General features: G+C 52.0%; 5 protein-coding genes across 5 annotated transcripts; 3 read left to right on the top strand and 2 right to left on the bottom strand.

Annotated features, from left to right (window-relative positions):
• Positions 1–125: 125 nt before the first annotated feature.
• On the bottom strand, positions 126–1,085 carry PV05_08218 (uncharacterized protein; the record flags this gene model as incomplete). The annotated part of the gene is made up of 1 exon (XM_013457718.1): positions 126–1,085. The coding sequence occupies one exon, from the start codon at positions 1,083–1,085 to the stop codon at positions 126–128; it is 960 nt and encodes a 319-aa protein (XP_013313172.1).
• Positions 1,086–2,709: 1,624 nt separating this feature from the next.
• Positions 2,710–5,226, bottom strand: PV05_08217 (uncharacterized protein; the record flags this gene model as incomplete). Its single annotated transcript, XM_013457717.1, has 3 exons — positions 2,710–3,754; positions 3,810–5,071; positions 5,125–5,226. 3 exons carry the CDS (start codon positions 5,224–5,226, stop codon positions 2,710–2,712), a joined length of 2,409 nt encoding a protein of 802 aa, XP_013313171.1.
• A 1,509-nt stretch (positions 5,227–6,735) lies between these two features.
• On the top strand, positions 6,736–8,775 carry PV05_08216 (uncharacterized protein; the record flags this gene model as incomplete). Its single annotated transcript, XM_013457716.1, has 1 exon — positions 6,736–8,775. One exon carries the CDS (start codon positions 6,736–6,738, stop codon positions 8,773–8,775), a length of 2,040 nt encoding a protein of 679 aa, XP_013313170.1.
• Positions 8,776–9,636: 861 nt separating this feature from the next.
• Positions 9,637–11,711, top strand: PV05_08215 (uncharacterized protein; the record flags this gene model as incomplete). Its single annotated transcript, XM_013457715.1, has 2 exons — positions 9,637–9,802; positions 9,856–11,711. The coding sequence occupies 2 exons, from the start codon at positions 9,637–9,639 to the stop codon at positions 11,709–11,711; spliced, it is 2,022 nt and encodes a 673-aa protein (XP_013313169.1).
• A 335-nt stretch (positions 11,712–12,046) lies between these two features.
• Positions 12,047–13,661, top strand: PV05_08214 (uncharacterized protein). Its single transcript, XM_013457714.1, has 5 exons — positions 12,047–12,441; positions 12,719–12,776; positions 13,041–13,056; positions 13,160–13,262; positions 13,335–13,661. Exons 1-5 carry the CDS (start codon positions 12,177–12,179, stop codon positions 13,505–13,507), a joined length of 615 nt encoding a protein of 204 aa, XP_013313168.1. The 5' UTR covers positions 12,047–12,176; the 3' UTR covers positions 13,508–13,661.
• The last annotated feature ends 1,011 nt before the right edge of the window (positions 13,662–14,672 follow it).

Below are 14,672 nucleotides of genomic sequence, written 5' to 3'. Positions count from 1 at the left end.
CGAGCATTGTAACATCTCTGCGCTTAAAATCAATCCGGTGTTCTTCCTGGGACCATTCTCTCGCTAGATACTACCGGTATATCTCGCTCAGCGAGTCATACGGTAGAAAAGGTGAATTCCCACCTTTACCTCCTGGGTGGGAAGCGGCGGCCTGGACGCTGAAGCGTCTCCTGGAACAATCCGAATGATAGGCCTTCATCAGGCGCCACAGATGGTTCGCATATATCATCCACGATGGCCGAATTGCCGTTCGATATTGTTTCATCTGCCTCATTTGATGGCATGCACCTGAGAGCAAAAGCAGGATCACGCTTGGGATATTCAGGGTGGCAGCGCCACATGTGAATAAGATAGTTTCCTGCATTTTTGAACGGAGGATGCGGGCAACCAGGTTCGGGACAAAAATATCTCTGACCATCAGGGGCCCGCCCCTTCCCCTTTTCTTTCGAGTAAGGATTTCTGGAGTTCGTGTGGCGTCGGACGGTGGAAACAGGAGCCACCGTAGTGCTGGGTTGTGTCTGTATTGCAACATCCAGTACCGGCCAAGGTGTTGTGTCGCCAGGACTCTGCACTGGGGAAGGTTGAATCGTGCCCACACTGCGAATGTTCTCGGGGGATGATTGATCAAATGGGGACGCGTCGGATCCTGATCGTGAATGGAGCTGGGAGACGGGGATTGCAGACACCATGCACACCAAGTCCTCTTGTAGATAGTCAAAGTGAGGATCGCTCCTCAAGGCCACAAGACGCTGCCACAGACCAGCTGGAAGAGAGCCATATACTTGCATAAGGTGATGGCTCAGTATCGTCTGAGCCGTTGACGGGACTCGACAACAGAACAGCGCGAACCATAGATCCGAAGGGACCTTGAGATACTGGCAAACAGAGTCGCGGTAGCGGCCAATGTCGACATGTTGAAGTAATGCGTCAAATGGGCCGGTTTGAGGAATATTATCTTGGCCCGAAATAGAGACTTGAGGGACTTCGAGGCTCTGTCCTGGGGCTCGCCTGACTTGTTGGTTGACTCGATACATAGCTGGAGTGTAACCCAAGCCAAAGCCGTCTGAACCGCCTCTCTGCTCCATGGTCAATGGCGATGTGTTCGTGGTCCAAATAGACTTGGCGGATGTGGATCATTCCCTTCAATGGTTTCAAGACTCTGGGAGTCAACGTCGTCCATACATACCGCGAGCAGCGGGAGGGAAGGTGCAGCGGGTTCGAGGTCACGCCGGAGGTCAGAAGGATCCAACGTGAGTGTAAATCAATCTCAGACCGGCCGGCGGTGTAACTTCACCTTCAGGATACAAAGATTAATGAGGTAAGAGGTCTTGAAGGAGTGACGACGAAAAGAAGAAACTCTGGGTAGAAGATGCTGGCCGGCAGACAAGAGCCTTGAGCGTGCGACAAATATTTTGTACGGTTTGCAGGCCTCGGCATCTGGGGGAGAAGAACATAGTATATCAACATGCAGTTCGCTCTTGTGGAACTGTCCGCTTGCGCCTCGCGGGCCTTGGACGCAGACCTTCCTCGTTGAGGAAGTCATAATCCGAAATCAGAGTCGTCCGAGGTGGACAATATGCAGGACCCAAAGTTATGGAACCATATGCATCAGGCGCCGACTTTCTATTGCGGCACCGTGGGTGACGAAGACCATAACCCTGCGTCAATTTTCGCGAGTTCTGCACATTGTATCGTCATCTGCAGGGGAATGGTCAAGGAGCGTGTCTTAATGGTCATGGCACAGGAGAAGAGGAGTCTAAGGTGCACAGCCCCTCGTATCGGAGTTGCGCGAATCTGACTTGCAGATGCCCCATAAATAGGGCTGGTAGGCTGCCTTTCAAAAGTACGGTGAACAAAGTCACCTATCAGCAACAGCGTCGACCTCAAAGTTGGTGATAGGCACGGCCTGTCTGCATCGGTGATTTTGACTTGGTGATGTTATTAGTACAGGGCAGTCTTGTAAGCCTCACACAGTCAAGTTCGGGAGAGAGCCTCTCCGGTGACAACTTCCCAACCGAGGCACCTGCCCGGCATGCCCGTGACTTCCTGCAAGGCGGCCAAAGTGCTGTGGCTTGACCTGCAGCCCATATCCAGCCAATGCCCGATGCGACCGGTGACCAGGCTCCCAGGCAGAAAGTGGCTGTTCGGATAGTGATTCCCAATTCCATTTGATCCTTGTCAGCGATTGTCAGATCTCATGATCCTGTTTCAATAGACCGCTGTAGGGTGTATTAGGCTCGAAATTCACGCTGTATTGATGATGTAATTGCATTGTCGAAGAGACTGGATTGGTTATAAGTATGCCAGCCACAACTGCAGCGTCGTGAAGCACTTCTGTGATGTTACTCGAATTTTGTGGTCTCCCTGCAAAGCCGTCGAGCGAAAGTTCGGACTTTCGTCTTGTGCGGCCTGCAGCTGCATCGGATGTGCTCCTCCAAAGGGTAGAATGGTCCGTACTGATACTATCAACTGCCCAGTCGCGACCAACCTTAAGATCGAATCTGATTCTTAAGAGTCGCGGCGGACTTCTCATCAAGAGTAATCGATCTGCGGGGGTCTCACAGTTGTTGGGCAGGAACGCCCTGGCCAAGGCTGGTGAGAGAAACGAGATCCGTGGTGGTGGGATTCAATGCACCATGACGGAAGCTTCTGCCTTCAGTACGTGGGCTAACAAGTATTCGTTGCGTCACTACACACGCGTACTCGGGCTCAGGGCAGTTGGGCACTGTAGAAAGTTGTAGCATCGCTAACCAGATTCGACACATCTGGTAGCTGACTTCTCTCCAGGGATGCCATCAACTCCATCTGTTGCTGCTGGCTGAGGGATTGCATCTGATATGTAGACGGGTATGACTGCTGCATGTACCGCGAATATTCTTGACCAAAAGGTGCCAAATAAGGTAGATCATCATAATTCATGTTTGGCGAACCGGTAAGCCCAGGAATGATACCAGGCAACATGGGGCCAGATGTCCACGGGCTCGAACCTGAGGAGGTTGTGGGGATATAGTTTGCCGCATTTTGTGGGTCGAAGCCAGGCAGGCTATAATGCATAGATTGAATATCGAGGCGCGGCACTGTGGTTGGCATGTATTGTGGGCCGAGGTTTTGAGGCTGAGACGTCGTTGGGACTATATCAGGCTGATGGTGGTACGCCTGCTTAGTGTGGTCGATGAAGCCGCTGACGGCTTTCTGGAAGTTGTGACCACCGGCTTGAGTTTGCACACTGTGAATGGACTGTGGCGATTGAGCACCGTACAGTGACGTGTTTGCAGTACTGGCAGGGCTGTTGGCGAACTGGGACGTCGAAGAGCTGACATCTTGTGTCGCCGTGCTTACATAGTCGGAAGCCGCTGGGGACTCGGAATTCTTATCCGCTTCGTAGGCTTTCAAGCAGCCGAGGACAAGATTCTCGTAGAGTTGCTCGGCAGATCGGACACCTGGCCAGCGATCCGCACATAGCTCGATTGCTTTGAGTGCATCTTGAATATGCAATTGAACTTCCTCGATCGGATGCTGCTGCCTGATGCCAGGGTACGACAGACACCAGAGGACCGTATTAAGAGCCATGAAAATTGCTTGAGTGAAGATCCAGGTGATGTCGATCAGATGTGCTTCCACTTGGCGCTTCTGGAGCTGTATATTGAATATTGCCGCGGCATAGCATTTGTGGGCTGCATCGAGTGATGGACTGGGAATTTGAGGCGAAGGCCGATACATAAAGACTATCATTGTATTCTTGCGACCGATGAACCTGCGTATCTTGTTAGATCTTTTCGGCTCAGGGATTCGCAGAATTATGCACTTACCAGGCTTCACTCAGCCCAGAGCCTTCGTCATTCTTCGGACAATCTCGAACCCAGTCGTCGATTTTCTGCAACATCTGATGAAACCATGGGTCGGTATCTTGTGTGGGTGTATCGCGTCTTCGAAGATACAAAGTCCGCCTGATCTCGGCCTGCAACAATCTCATTTTGAAGAAATGAATTGAAATACACTTCTTCATTATTGGATGATGTCCAGACAGCAAGCCGTCGGCGCTGATGAAGCGATCATCGCAAAGCTCGAAAAAGTTGACATTGATATTGTCGACGGTGACCCCAAAGGCGCTAGGCCTTCCGAGACTGTGAGACAGGCCGTATTCCATCGATGTTATGATCCAGAATAGCCTTCGCCTCATGTCGACTTCCAGAGCGTTCGGTCGTGCACCAGAAGGCGGCTTGTGAATAGTCTCTTCCTCGCATAGCCCAAGGTCCTGGCACAACTTCGCCGCAATTCCAACCACCCAGTATGCTGCTGTTCTCGTGGGTGTAAGCAGCGAATATTGTGCAATGAGTGCAAAACATTGTAGCGTCGACAGATCCATCTTTTGCACGGCTCCTGTGAGGTAGGGCAAGGCAGCAAGGTAGTAGCTGTCGGCAAGCCCAGCATACTGTTTGTCGAGTTTCTGCATACTGATTGCAGTGACAAGGCGAACTTGAAAGTTCAGAGTCGGATCGTCGGACCCGTTATAAACGGCTTGCAAATCTCGATGAAAAGAAGGCTCATGGAGGAGTGGGAGCATATACTGAGCCTTGACCATGTATATCTCGACCAGGCGGTCCATCAGATCACGAGTCGGGAGGTCTGGGGCGGCCACCGAGCTTATCAACGGATATACCTTTGAAGTAGGCTTCTCACTTTCGGCGTCGAACTTTTCCTTGATTTCCTGAGCGGCCTTATGCGGTACGATCTCTTTGATTGTTCTCCGGGCCGCATTCTGTTTCGCAAACTCCATCACGAAGCGCGTGATGGCGATTCCGCTCGAAGGGCCCAAGAAGCGGCATTCATCGTTCTCACTGAATTTCACGAGGCCAGCCGCCCGCGCCATAGACTCGTGGTCAGGTTCATAATCCTCCTCGTTTTCCAATGCTTTGAGTTCTTCGTTCAACCGACGGACTGTCTCTTGCAGAGAGGTGATGTAGGTTCGTGGTATGGACCGATTTTTGCTCGAGTCATAATACTCGCAGTGGGCGTTGGTCCGCTCGCAGGGCTCGCAACGGGGTAAAGTTGGGTCGCATCTTGTCTTTCGCTATGCGGCGTTAACAGCGGCCTTCACAGCAAGAGAGATGGGCACATGGATACCTGTCTGCATCTCACACATGCTGTCACTGTGTGGTGGACTTTATCTCTTGATCGCGCCGTCTCTGGCGAGTCGGCCATGGCGGCATGCTCGCTGTCGGCCATTTATGCCAAAACACAAGTGTCTTGATTTTCTGCACGATCTACGTGTGCGCAAGAGCCGAACTAATGGAGTTTGTCATGTTCATGGTCTGGCTTAAACGAGCCGAGGATATGGGACGATCGCCGTCGTTGTGCATTGGGCTGGCTGAGGCGTACAGTAGGTTCATTGGGCCTGCCCGCGGGTGTGGAAGTGACGATGAGTAGGGCACAGATGACCTGCGCAGCCTGTCAGCAAGCAGATCCTCCAGCGGTCATCAGCCGAACCAGCTCGGAAGAGTGAGAGTTCTGGCCCACAAACCTACCCAGTACAGGCATGCCCACAGTACAGTGCACAACCTGTATGACAGCAAGCTAGCACTGTGAGTAATTGCAAGGGTGTGCAATAGGCTTCCAGACCTTGAGACGTGGGGATGTACGAGCGTACCTAGGTATTGATTGCGACGGATTCCACCACCAACCGACCGGGAGAAAGGGAGGGTCTGCGATGGCGTGCAAAATGGCTTGCAATAATGGGCTGCAAATTTTTAAGGGGTCTTTTGGGCTGGTGCTGGCGGCGGGAGAGTTCAGCGCTTATATTGAAGCTTCAAAGCCTGAAGATCACAGCCGTCAAAAGGATGTCCAATGGTGAAAGGTGATTGAAGGCTACTCGCCCAACTAGTAGCCTGCCAAAGGACACCATCAAGACGAAGGATCATCAACCATGAGTTTGAGGCAGTTGGAGGGGCACGAGGGGGGTTGATGGGGGCTGGCTCAACTGGGCTCAACTGGATGCCTCAACTTGACTACCACATGTAGAAGCCGAAAAAGAGGTTTCGTTAGTGGCGGGTTTGGGCTTCAAGTCTGCGTGGTGTGCATTTGCTTGTTAGCAAGATTCTCCCTTCCGGCAGTTCTATTGGTGATTGATGTCAAAAGTCTGATAAAACCCCCCGCCTACACGGTACTTATATTGGTCCAGCAAAGAGGCCCCTTGTTCGGGTGTGCGGGATTCAGTGCCGCGTCGCCTCAAGACCACCAGCGATCAAGATAACGTCGAGAAAAGCACTCGTGGCCATCCCCTCCCTGAGTCCTGAGTCCTGAGTCCTGAGTCCTGAGTCCTGAGTCCTGAGTCCTGAGTCCTGAGTCCTGAGTCCTGAGTCCTGAGTCCTGAGTCCTGAGTCCTGAGTCCTGAGTCCTGAGTCCTGAGTCCTGAGTCCCGAGTCTCTAAGGCTGTGGAATCTGCCGGTCGATCAGAAACATTCCCTCGAACCTTCTTTTCAACGGCCGCGGCAGAGAAAGACGTGATCGACTCGTGACCGCTGTGTTTGACTCTTCATCTCGACCTCCATCTTGCCTCGTGTGCGAAGTACATTGGAGTATATTTCACTCAGTCAGCTTATTGGGATCCGAGATACGGATACTCAGCACCTTATTCGATCTGCCTTGATACGCCGTCAACAAGACCACCAAGGACGCAATTCGTGAATAGTAACTGTAATGTCTTGATCATTGCTCGTACCAATCTCAACCGACGCCATGGCCAAAACAGAGTCCATTGATGCGCTTTTGGCCCCATCCTTACGCGTTTCCCGGCCCGTTGCAGCGTGCGCAAGATGCAGGTCGGCCAAGATCAAATGTGATGGAAAGCTCCCAGCTTGTTCCGCTTGTGAGCGATCGGGCAAGGGAACCAGCTGTACCAGTGCCAACGACGAGTTTGCTAGGGGCAAAGAAAGAAGTTATGTAGCGGCTCTCGAGGCTGCTGCCCAGAGACTGCAAAAGAAAATTGAACGTTCCAGGACGGAAGCCGCCATTCAAGGGACTTCGTCTTCCTCACATTCAGCACAGCGTCCGCAGAAACCCAGAAGAATTAGCGGTACCCGACGAAGAGAGGCATCAGATCTCGATGAACTGGTGAGCGACTTTGGATTCTTGACGGTCAATGCCACCTCGAGAGATTTCCATGGCTTCACTTCGACCATGTCGTTTGCCAAACTACTTCTATCGGCCGCTGCCAGAGATGAATTACCTCCGGTCGAAACTCGAGGCCTCCCGCCACGATATGCCATCACGCCCATGATCAACCACTATTTGGAGAACATTTACGTGCTTCTGCCATTCTTCTCCGAGACAGAGCTGATGAGTAGCCTCTCTCGAATCTACAACGACTCCTCATCCGTATCACCTCTGGACGTCTGGAATGTCAGGTTAATCATGGCCATTGCATACGCATCCTGCTCGCAGCGGAAAGGAGACGAGAATGATAAGACGGCGTTGCAACATATGGCCGCAGCCAGGAGTCTGGCACATTATGTCCTTCACCCGGGCTCAATCACGGGTGTACAGGCTCTTCTCCTGCTGGTTCAATACGCATTGGTGGATCCTGCTCACTTCGACAGTTGGTATCTTGTTGGCATGGCTTCACGGCTTGTGATAGACCTGGGGCTCCATTGTGAGCCTCCACCAGAGACCAAAACCAGCAAGACCACGCTAGACCTGCGACGGCGAATATTTCACTGCACTTATGCGCTCGATCGACTTGTGAGCATGTCTCTCGACCGAGCATTTTCTTTCACCGATGATTCTGCTGCGGACGTGCAGCTTCCAACCGTGGCCACGGAGAACTCACCATCGGCATTGTTCCTTCGCTCAATCAGACCGTGTCTCTTCCTGTTCGACATCCGTCGAGTCCAGTCTGCATTCTATCAGACCACGCGATGGTCCTCCCGCACTCAATGGCCTCTTGCAACGGCGGCCACATATGCCAGTTCTGTGTCGAACGACATCCATGCCTGGTACTCGACAATTCCACCGAATTTGTCACAGCGCCATCTTATGCTCTTCAATCTCGAAAGACTGTATTGTCAGATCTTGGTTGTATCTCCCAATCAAAGAGTGCCTGCAAGTAGCATGACGGATCTGAACAAGGAGCTCGTGTTTGAGTATTCTGCTCAATATGCGGAGCTGTTGCAGCCCATCACTCAAGATGTCACATGGCACGCATATTTGACCTATGCCGATATTTGCAGAGCTAAACATGTTGGACAGAAATTCGTGGAGGTGATGTGGTCGGACTTTGATCGTCTGCTCAAGACCTCACATGCCATTCGAGAAGGATCACCTCTTGCCAGCAGCGCCCCCTTGGATAACGGCCAACGGGCAACCATCTTCTTGCGGAAAATCATTGAGATCTTGGACTTTGCTAGACATCGATGGGCCATACCGGAGATGCGGGAAAAATTTGAGCAAGAATCAGCGGTGCTCTTCTCACGATTGAAGAGCCGACAACTGGAAGTCAAGCCAGGACAATACAACAACCCTCCTAATCCTACTGCTGGCGTGGCCTACAACCATGGGACCAACAACATGTATCCGAACGCTCCTCAGTTCTCGTATGACAGCAATACGATGGCACAACTGCCCAGTCCTCCGGTGAATCAGGATCATAATGTCCACCCAGATATGAAGCCACAGCAGATGTTGACGCCTCCCGAGGACTACCGCATGCCAGTAAATTACGGCATGCCTCAAGGATCTCTGCCACGGCGCAGCTACGAATTCTATGGCGGTCGGAGCTGAAGACTCGGATTGGGTATGACAAGACCGGATCTCTTACCAAGCAGTCCAAGCCGTAGCGTGGGAGGAATCCTACAAAGTGTCGCGTGCGCCAGGCTGAGTGGTGTCAGATGCAAGATCCAGTCCATGCAAGCTGCCGACTAGGGGGACACCTCGACGGCTAGCTAAGGACTCAACTGCGATCCTCACCCAAGGTCCTCAGTGGGGTGCGTCCTGTGTGCTTTGGGGGGTTGTGGAAGAAGAGGTCATCTGAGGATCCACGTGTAGGCGCAGACCCGGCTTATTGGCCTTTGAAAGTGCTGTCAAAGTCAGCTTGGTCTTGAACCCTGGGGGCGAATTTCATCGTGCAAGGACAACGACTACTGGTTATAAGAGTGTCACACGAGTCTTTACAGAAACCCTTAAAAGTCTCGGTCGTCTTTGTCTCTGACATTTCCCTTCTTGTGTCGGTTTTCTTCTTCCACTGGGCCGAAGACTTCAGAAAAGTCCCAGGTTGGCTCGCAGAAATCTTAGCGGTGCCTGACCAACGTGGGGACGCCCGGGGATAAATTCCAGGGCGAGGCGACCAGCAAAAAACGCATGCGTGGTGCCTGACTCAGGCCCCGGGAATGTTGTCCGCGAGCGAAGGATTCTCATTCTTATTCGCCCAAACAATAACGCGAATCCTTTGAATCGAATGACTTCATCCTCTTGGCTTCTCTCTACCTACCGACCTGCCATCCGCAACCTGCGCCTTCGTGGAAGAGTGCACATCCGGCTCTTCAACGACGTTGTTTTCGACTTTATGGTTCACAGGAACAAATTTCTCTTCTGCGGCTCGATCACTCCAGTTGCGCCTGATGTTGGAAGTGTGCTTCTTTTAGGATGGTTCGCTTTACCGGCGGCCTGCTGCTGTTCTCAGCCTTTGCATTAGCAGCGCCTCCAAATCCCCTTGCGCATGGTCAGGGAGCTCAGCAGGTTCTTATAAATCCGGCGACGAAATCGCAGTCGGGTCCTAGAAAGCTGCAGGGCAAATTCCTCCACATCACAGGTATGCAAGAGACTCAAGGCACCCCTGCCCTCGTCCTAACCGTGAGCCCATAGACGTCCACCCCGACCCATTCTACAAGTCTGGCTCGAATCCAGATGAGGCTTGCCATGCCGGCAAAGGCCAAGCGGACTATTACGGTGCCGAAGTGACAGACTGCGACACGCCCTTTACCTTGGTCAACGCGACCTTCAAGTGGATTGAGAACAATATTAAGGATCAGATTGATTTCGTGATATGGACTGGCGATTCTGCCCGGCATGACAATGATGAGCGACACCCGCGTTCAGACAAGCAGGTCATTAAACTCAATAAATATGTGGTGGAAAAATTTGTCGAGGTCTTTGGGAAGCCTGACAATATAAACGATCCCGACCCGACGAACGACTTTGTTGTCCCTATAGTTCCAACATTCGGAAACAACGACATCCTCCCTCATAACATCTTCCTGCCTGGCCCGAACAAGTGGACACGCGAGTACAGCAGTATATGGAACAAGTTTGTGCCAGGAGAGCAGCGACACTCCTTTGCAAGAGGAGGATGGTTCTTCACAGAAGTCATACCAAATAAGTTGGCAGTCATCAGCATGAACACACTGTATTTTTTCGACTCGAACTCGGCTGTCGATGGATGCGACCTGAAGTCGGAACCGGGCTATGAGCATATGGAGTGGCTGCGGATCCAGCTTCAATTTATGCGCGAGCGAGGCATGAAAGCCATCCTTATTGGCCATGTGCCACCCGCCAGAACAGAAAGCAAACAAAACTGGGACGAGAGTTGCTATCAAAAGTACACCTTGTGGCTGCGTCAATACCGGGATGTGATCGTCACGTCCATTTTTGGCCACATGAATGTTGACCACTTTATGTTCCAAGACGTGAGAGACTTGACATATAAGTTCAAGATCAAAGGTGTCAGCGATGAATTTAGCCCAGCCGAGTCATTCGAACCTGATTCGTCGAATGCGACATTCAGCATCGCTGCGAAGGCAACCTACCTAAACGAGCTGAGGACAGGGTGGGCGAATTTGCCAAAGCCCCCTTCAGGTCATTCATACATCGAAGACTCGGATGATATATTGGACATCGAAAAAAAGAAGAAGAAGAAGAAGAAGCCGACCGATGAGGAGAAACTGGCCGACTTTCTCAAGGAGATTGGCGGACCTTGGGCAGAAAGGTTCAGTCTGAGTTTGGTGTCGCCGAGTGTAGTTCCCAATTTTTTTCCTACGCTTCGAGTTGTCGAGTACAACATTACCGGTCTAGAGAACCACCATCCGGCTCCCGGGGCAGTAGGGACGCTTGCGGAGGTGGCCGAGACAGCCACTATTGACGAAATTGAAGACTTTATTTTCGAGGATGATGATGCCGACGAGGAGGCCGGGTCGCCTGCAGACGACATGCACGACCTGAAGAAGAAAAAGAAAGAGAAGGGCAAAAAGAAGAAGCACAAGAAGCCGAAATTTCCAGTACCGAAGCCACCATCCAAATCATCACCTCCTGGTCCGGGTTATTCGCCCCAACCGCTTTCTCTTATTTCCTGGACGCAGTACTATTCCAACCTGACGAGAGTGCATGAGAACATGCACAGTGACGGCAACAAGAAGGATCCCGAGCACTACTTCGATTACCACGTCGAATACAGCACAAGAAATGATAGTGTATATCAGATGAATGATCTGACGATGCGGTCATGGCTGGACCTTGCCGAGAGGATAGGCAGAGAGAAGCTACCTAGCCCGAGATCTGATCGAGTTGAAGATGATCTTGTTGCCCAGCCCGACTTGGAAATCGCGAAGAAAGGCAAGAGTAAAAAGGACTCGAAGACGGCGAAGAATCATCTCTGGAAAACTTTCATCAAGAGGGCTTTTGTGCATACGAAGCCAGATGATGAGATTGACCAGGACTTTGGTTAATGCTTCACTGATGATTGTTTGGTTGTTTGATTGGGTTCCTTGTATTGTTTTTTGGGCATTGAGCATTGAGGAATTGGGAAACCTGGATACCCAAGAAGTGGCTTCATGATTTTATGAGATATGGTAATGAACACCTACTAGTATTTGGCTTTGTCTACCTACCAAATACGATACCTTGTGTCTCCCGTCCTTTGTTCTGCCTAAGTTGCCTTGTCATCAACTACGTACCACGGGTGCGTACCATCTATGATCGGGTAGTAAGCCTTACATTCTGCGGGGTAAGATTTCCACCGAGCCATGCAGTATTCAAATATATTTAATACTTACCTACCACTCCTGCCTACCACGGCTACCTATTCGTAGCTTGGTAGGTAGTTGGGGTTAGTCGGCGACGAGGCTTCAGTGGTAGACGTCGACAACGTCCTGCGTACGAACCAGCAGCATCATTATCTTCGGACCTCCTCAATGTCTGCTGCCCTCCCAGACCGCGACCACGACTCCGAACCCGAACAAACGGCACAAACACCCTCACCCCCGACGACGGGTGCAGGGTACCCCTCCCTCCAACCTGCACTGCACCTGCAGATCCAGATCGGCCCGGCGTCGCACGTTGGATCGTTGTCCCGCGGTGCGCCGTTGACGGTCGTACCGTTGGTCTCGGGCACGCTGAGATCGGAGCCTGGGTTCCCGGTGGACGTGGATGCGTGGACGAGAGCGCCCGGTGTGGATTGTACGTTTTCCCTTTCCCCCCCTTTTTTCCTTAAACGCAAGAGGAGGACGAGGAGGCTGTGTGTCGGCAAGGTCGTGAGAAAGTCAAGGGGGCCTACTCCGTACAAGGTTCCCGATCTACGCCGCCCTTGCAAGGCATGAGAAGTCAATGGGGCCACTATGTGGCTATGTGACTACGTGCTAGGCTCGTCTCGCCTGGGGCTTCGCTTCGTCCCCGTCCGAGGCTCAAGAGGACTACGTGAATTGTTATGCTGATGGGTTGGAATCATGATATCTAGATGTTCACAATGACCCGGACGGAAGCCGGATGAGGTTGAGAAGTGATCTTGTTGTTGCGTATGTATGACCCATCGCTGCAAGCCCCTTCATGCTCGGCTGGACTTGGGACGAGTCATCGGAAGTAGAGAGGTTGGCGTCGTGCAGTGTCCGGTGCATCTGAGTCACGAGATGCTCTGGTGAAAGCCTAGCCAAGTGGTGTGAACGGCCGAGGTCGTTGTTGGTTTCGCTGCCACTGGAGAGGTGGTATGCTGGGCAAGAGGTTGAAGATGAGGGCGTGGCCGTGTGGTAACGACAATGATGCTGATTGATTGTTTTTGGTAGTGATACTCGTGGAGAGGTACGCTGGCCTCTACCATAGCCATACCCGACTACCTTCCGATCGAAATTTCATTGCTGGAGACCGCCGAGGGAGCTCAGGCTGATGACTATGTGCCGGGTAGGAGATCCACGTGCACTATACGGGCATCGTCGACATCACGAATGAGATGCGGAGGATTCTGGGCCGGAGTGCCAATGCACGGTCAACGGATTTTGGACATTCTTGTTCGTCTGCCTCCGGCGCCTTTGAAGATACCCATTGCAGTTGAGTAAGGTTGGTGCTGATAATACCCGCAGTTATACATATAACATTCGAAACAGGGGCGATGAGGTATAGGGCTCTGGAGCAGGCGCTGTTTGTGGGTTCGGGCAGGTTTATACTCACTGATGAAGGCTTGAAGGTGGAGTATAGGATAAGTAAAGTGTGCGCTGGGCCTGGCGGTGCCGAGGAGTCTTCGAGCTCGGGTTGAGTTGACTTTTTTATCATACCTCGCGGCGTGCATGCGCCGTATCAAACGCGCTACTCTGTATGAAACGATTCTACAATATTGGATGGGCGGCGTACTGTATCCAGGTCCAGACTTGACCGAGGCCCAGCGCCAACCAACGCCTTTAAAGTCAAGCGAGTAATGGGGTTCTTTCGTCGTTTTCAGTCGGCATCTGAGCTGAGGTGATAGTTTCACTCTGCGTAGCGACGTCCCTTTGCTCTTTGTGCAACCACCTTGGAGTCCAACTTCGCAACCTCCACCAGCCTTTCCGACGAGCTCGCCATTTCCGCTCAACCCATCGACCCAGCCTAACAGAAAGCAATATGAGTAAGAGGCTGAGTAGCGTAGCCAGTACAGCGACGACCACACTGACGAATGTCATGCTAGAGCAGCGACAGCTAAACGGGCGGGCCCTGAGTTCCCACCGCTCCCGCCATCCTAATGGACACAGTTCGTCGGTCTTCGACGGCGAGAGGATGCCGAATGGATACTCGAATACAGTGTTTGGCACACAAGTCTGGGAAGTCGCACACCATGAACACGGATACTTGTTTGATGGCGAGAGACAGGCCGGGCAATGTGGTTTCGTCCAGCAGTGGAAGAAGAGGTCTAGGTCGTCGCCTCCTGGCGTCGTGGTAGTGTTGACGTTGTTCAAGAAGGTGGAGATGCGAGGTGGAAGAATCGATGGGTCGTATACGTTCATTTGCATTGCAGGCACTGTGTCTCACTTGTATGGAAGTCTGGCGGGGCAATATAGCAAGCGCATTGGTGATGTTTCAGAGAATTGGCCAGGTGAAAGGATGATGTGCCTTTCCCAACTGACGGACGAGGCTGAGACGGTGAGCCGTGACGGCTAGCTACGGAAAGTCTATTTGTCTGACAGTTATCTCCCCGCTTTCTTTCCATAAATTCTGCTCCTTATTCTTTTCGTCAGACTGCCAGCATCTCTGACTCCGCCGCTCAGCCTTCATGTTCCTAGGACAATGTGTCCACAGCTGACTCAACATTGCAGATGGGATTCGAGAAGATCCAGCTGCTCTCCACGATGTTTGTGAGAATGATTCCGCAGAGATGAGAGAAAATCGTCCTCAACCAAGCACCGATCAAGAAAACCAGATCGACACGTGACATCACGTGGGAGGCTGAC

Source organism: Exophiala xenobiotica, assembly GCF_000835505.1.
Source record: "Exophiala xenobiotica strain CBS 118157 unplaced genomic scaffold supercont1.5, whole genome shotgun sequence".
In the NCBI taxonomy this organism is placed as follows: Eukaryota; Fungi; Ascomycota; class Eurotiomycetes; order Chaetothyriales; family Herpotrichiellaceae; genus Exophiala; species Exophiala xenobiotica.
Note: the sequence above shows the minus strand (reverse complement) of the source record. Positions and strands in the feature narration are given on the sequence as shown.

What these genes read in the sequence shown, in the direction of transcription:
- PV05_08214 (XM_013457714.1), top strand. Translation starts at nt 12,177, where the DNA reads ATGTCTGCTGCCCTCCCAGACCGCGACCACGACTCCGAACCCGAACAA. An exon ending in GAGAGCGCCCGGTGTGGATT is followed by an intron (nt 12,442 to 12,718) that starts GTACGTTTTCCC and finishes CATGATATCTAG; the next exon opens with ATGTTCACAATGACCCGGAC. An exon ending in AACGGATTTTGGACATTCTT is followed by an intron (nt 13,263 to 13,334) that starts GTTCGTCTGCCT and finishes TAATACCCGCAG; the next exon opens with TTATACATATAACATTCGAA.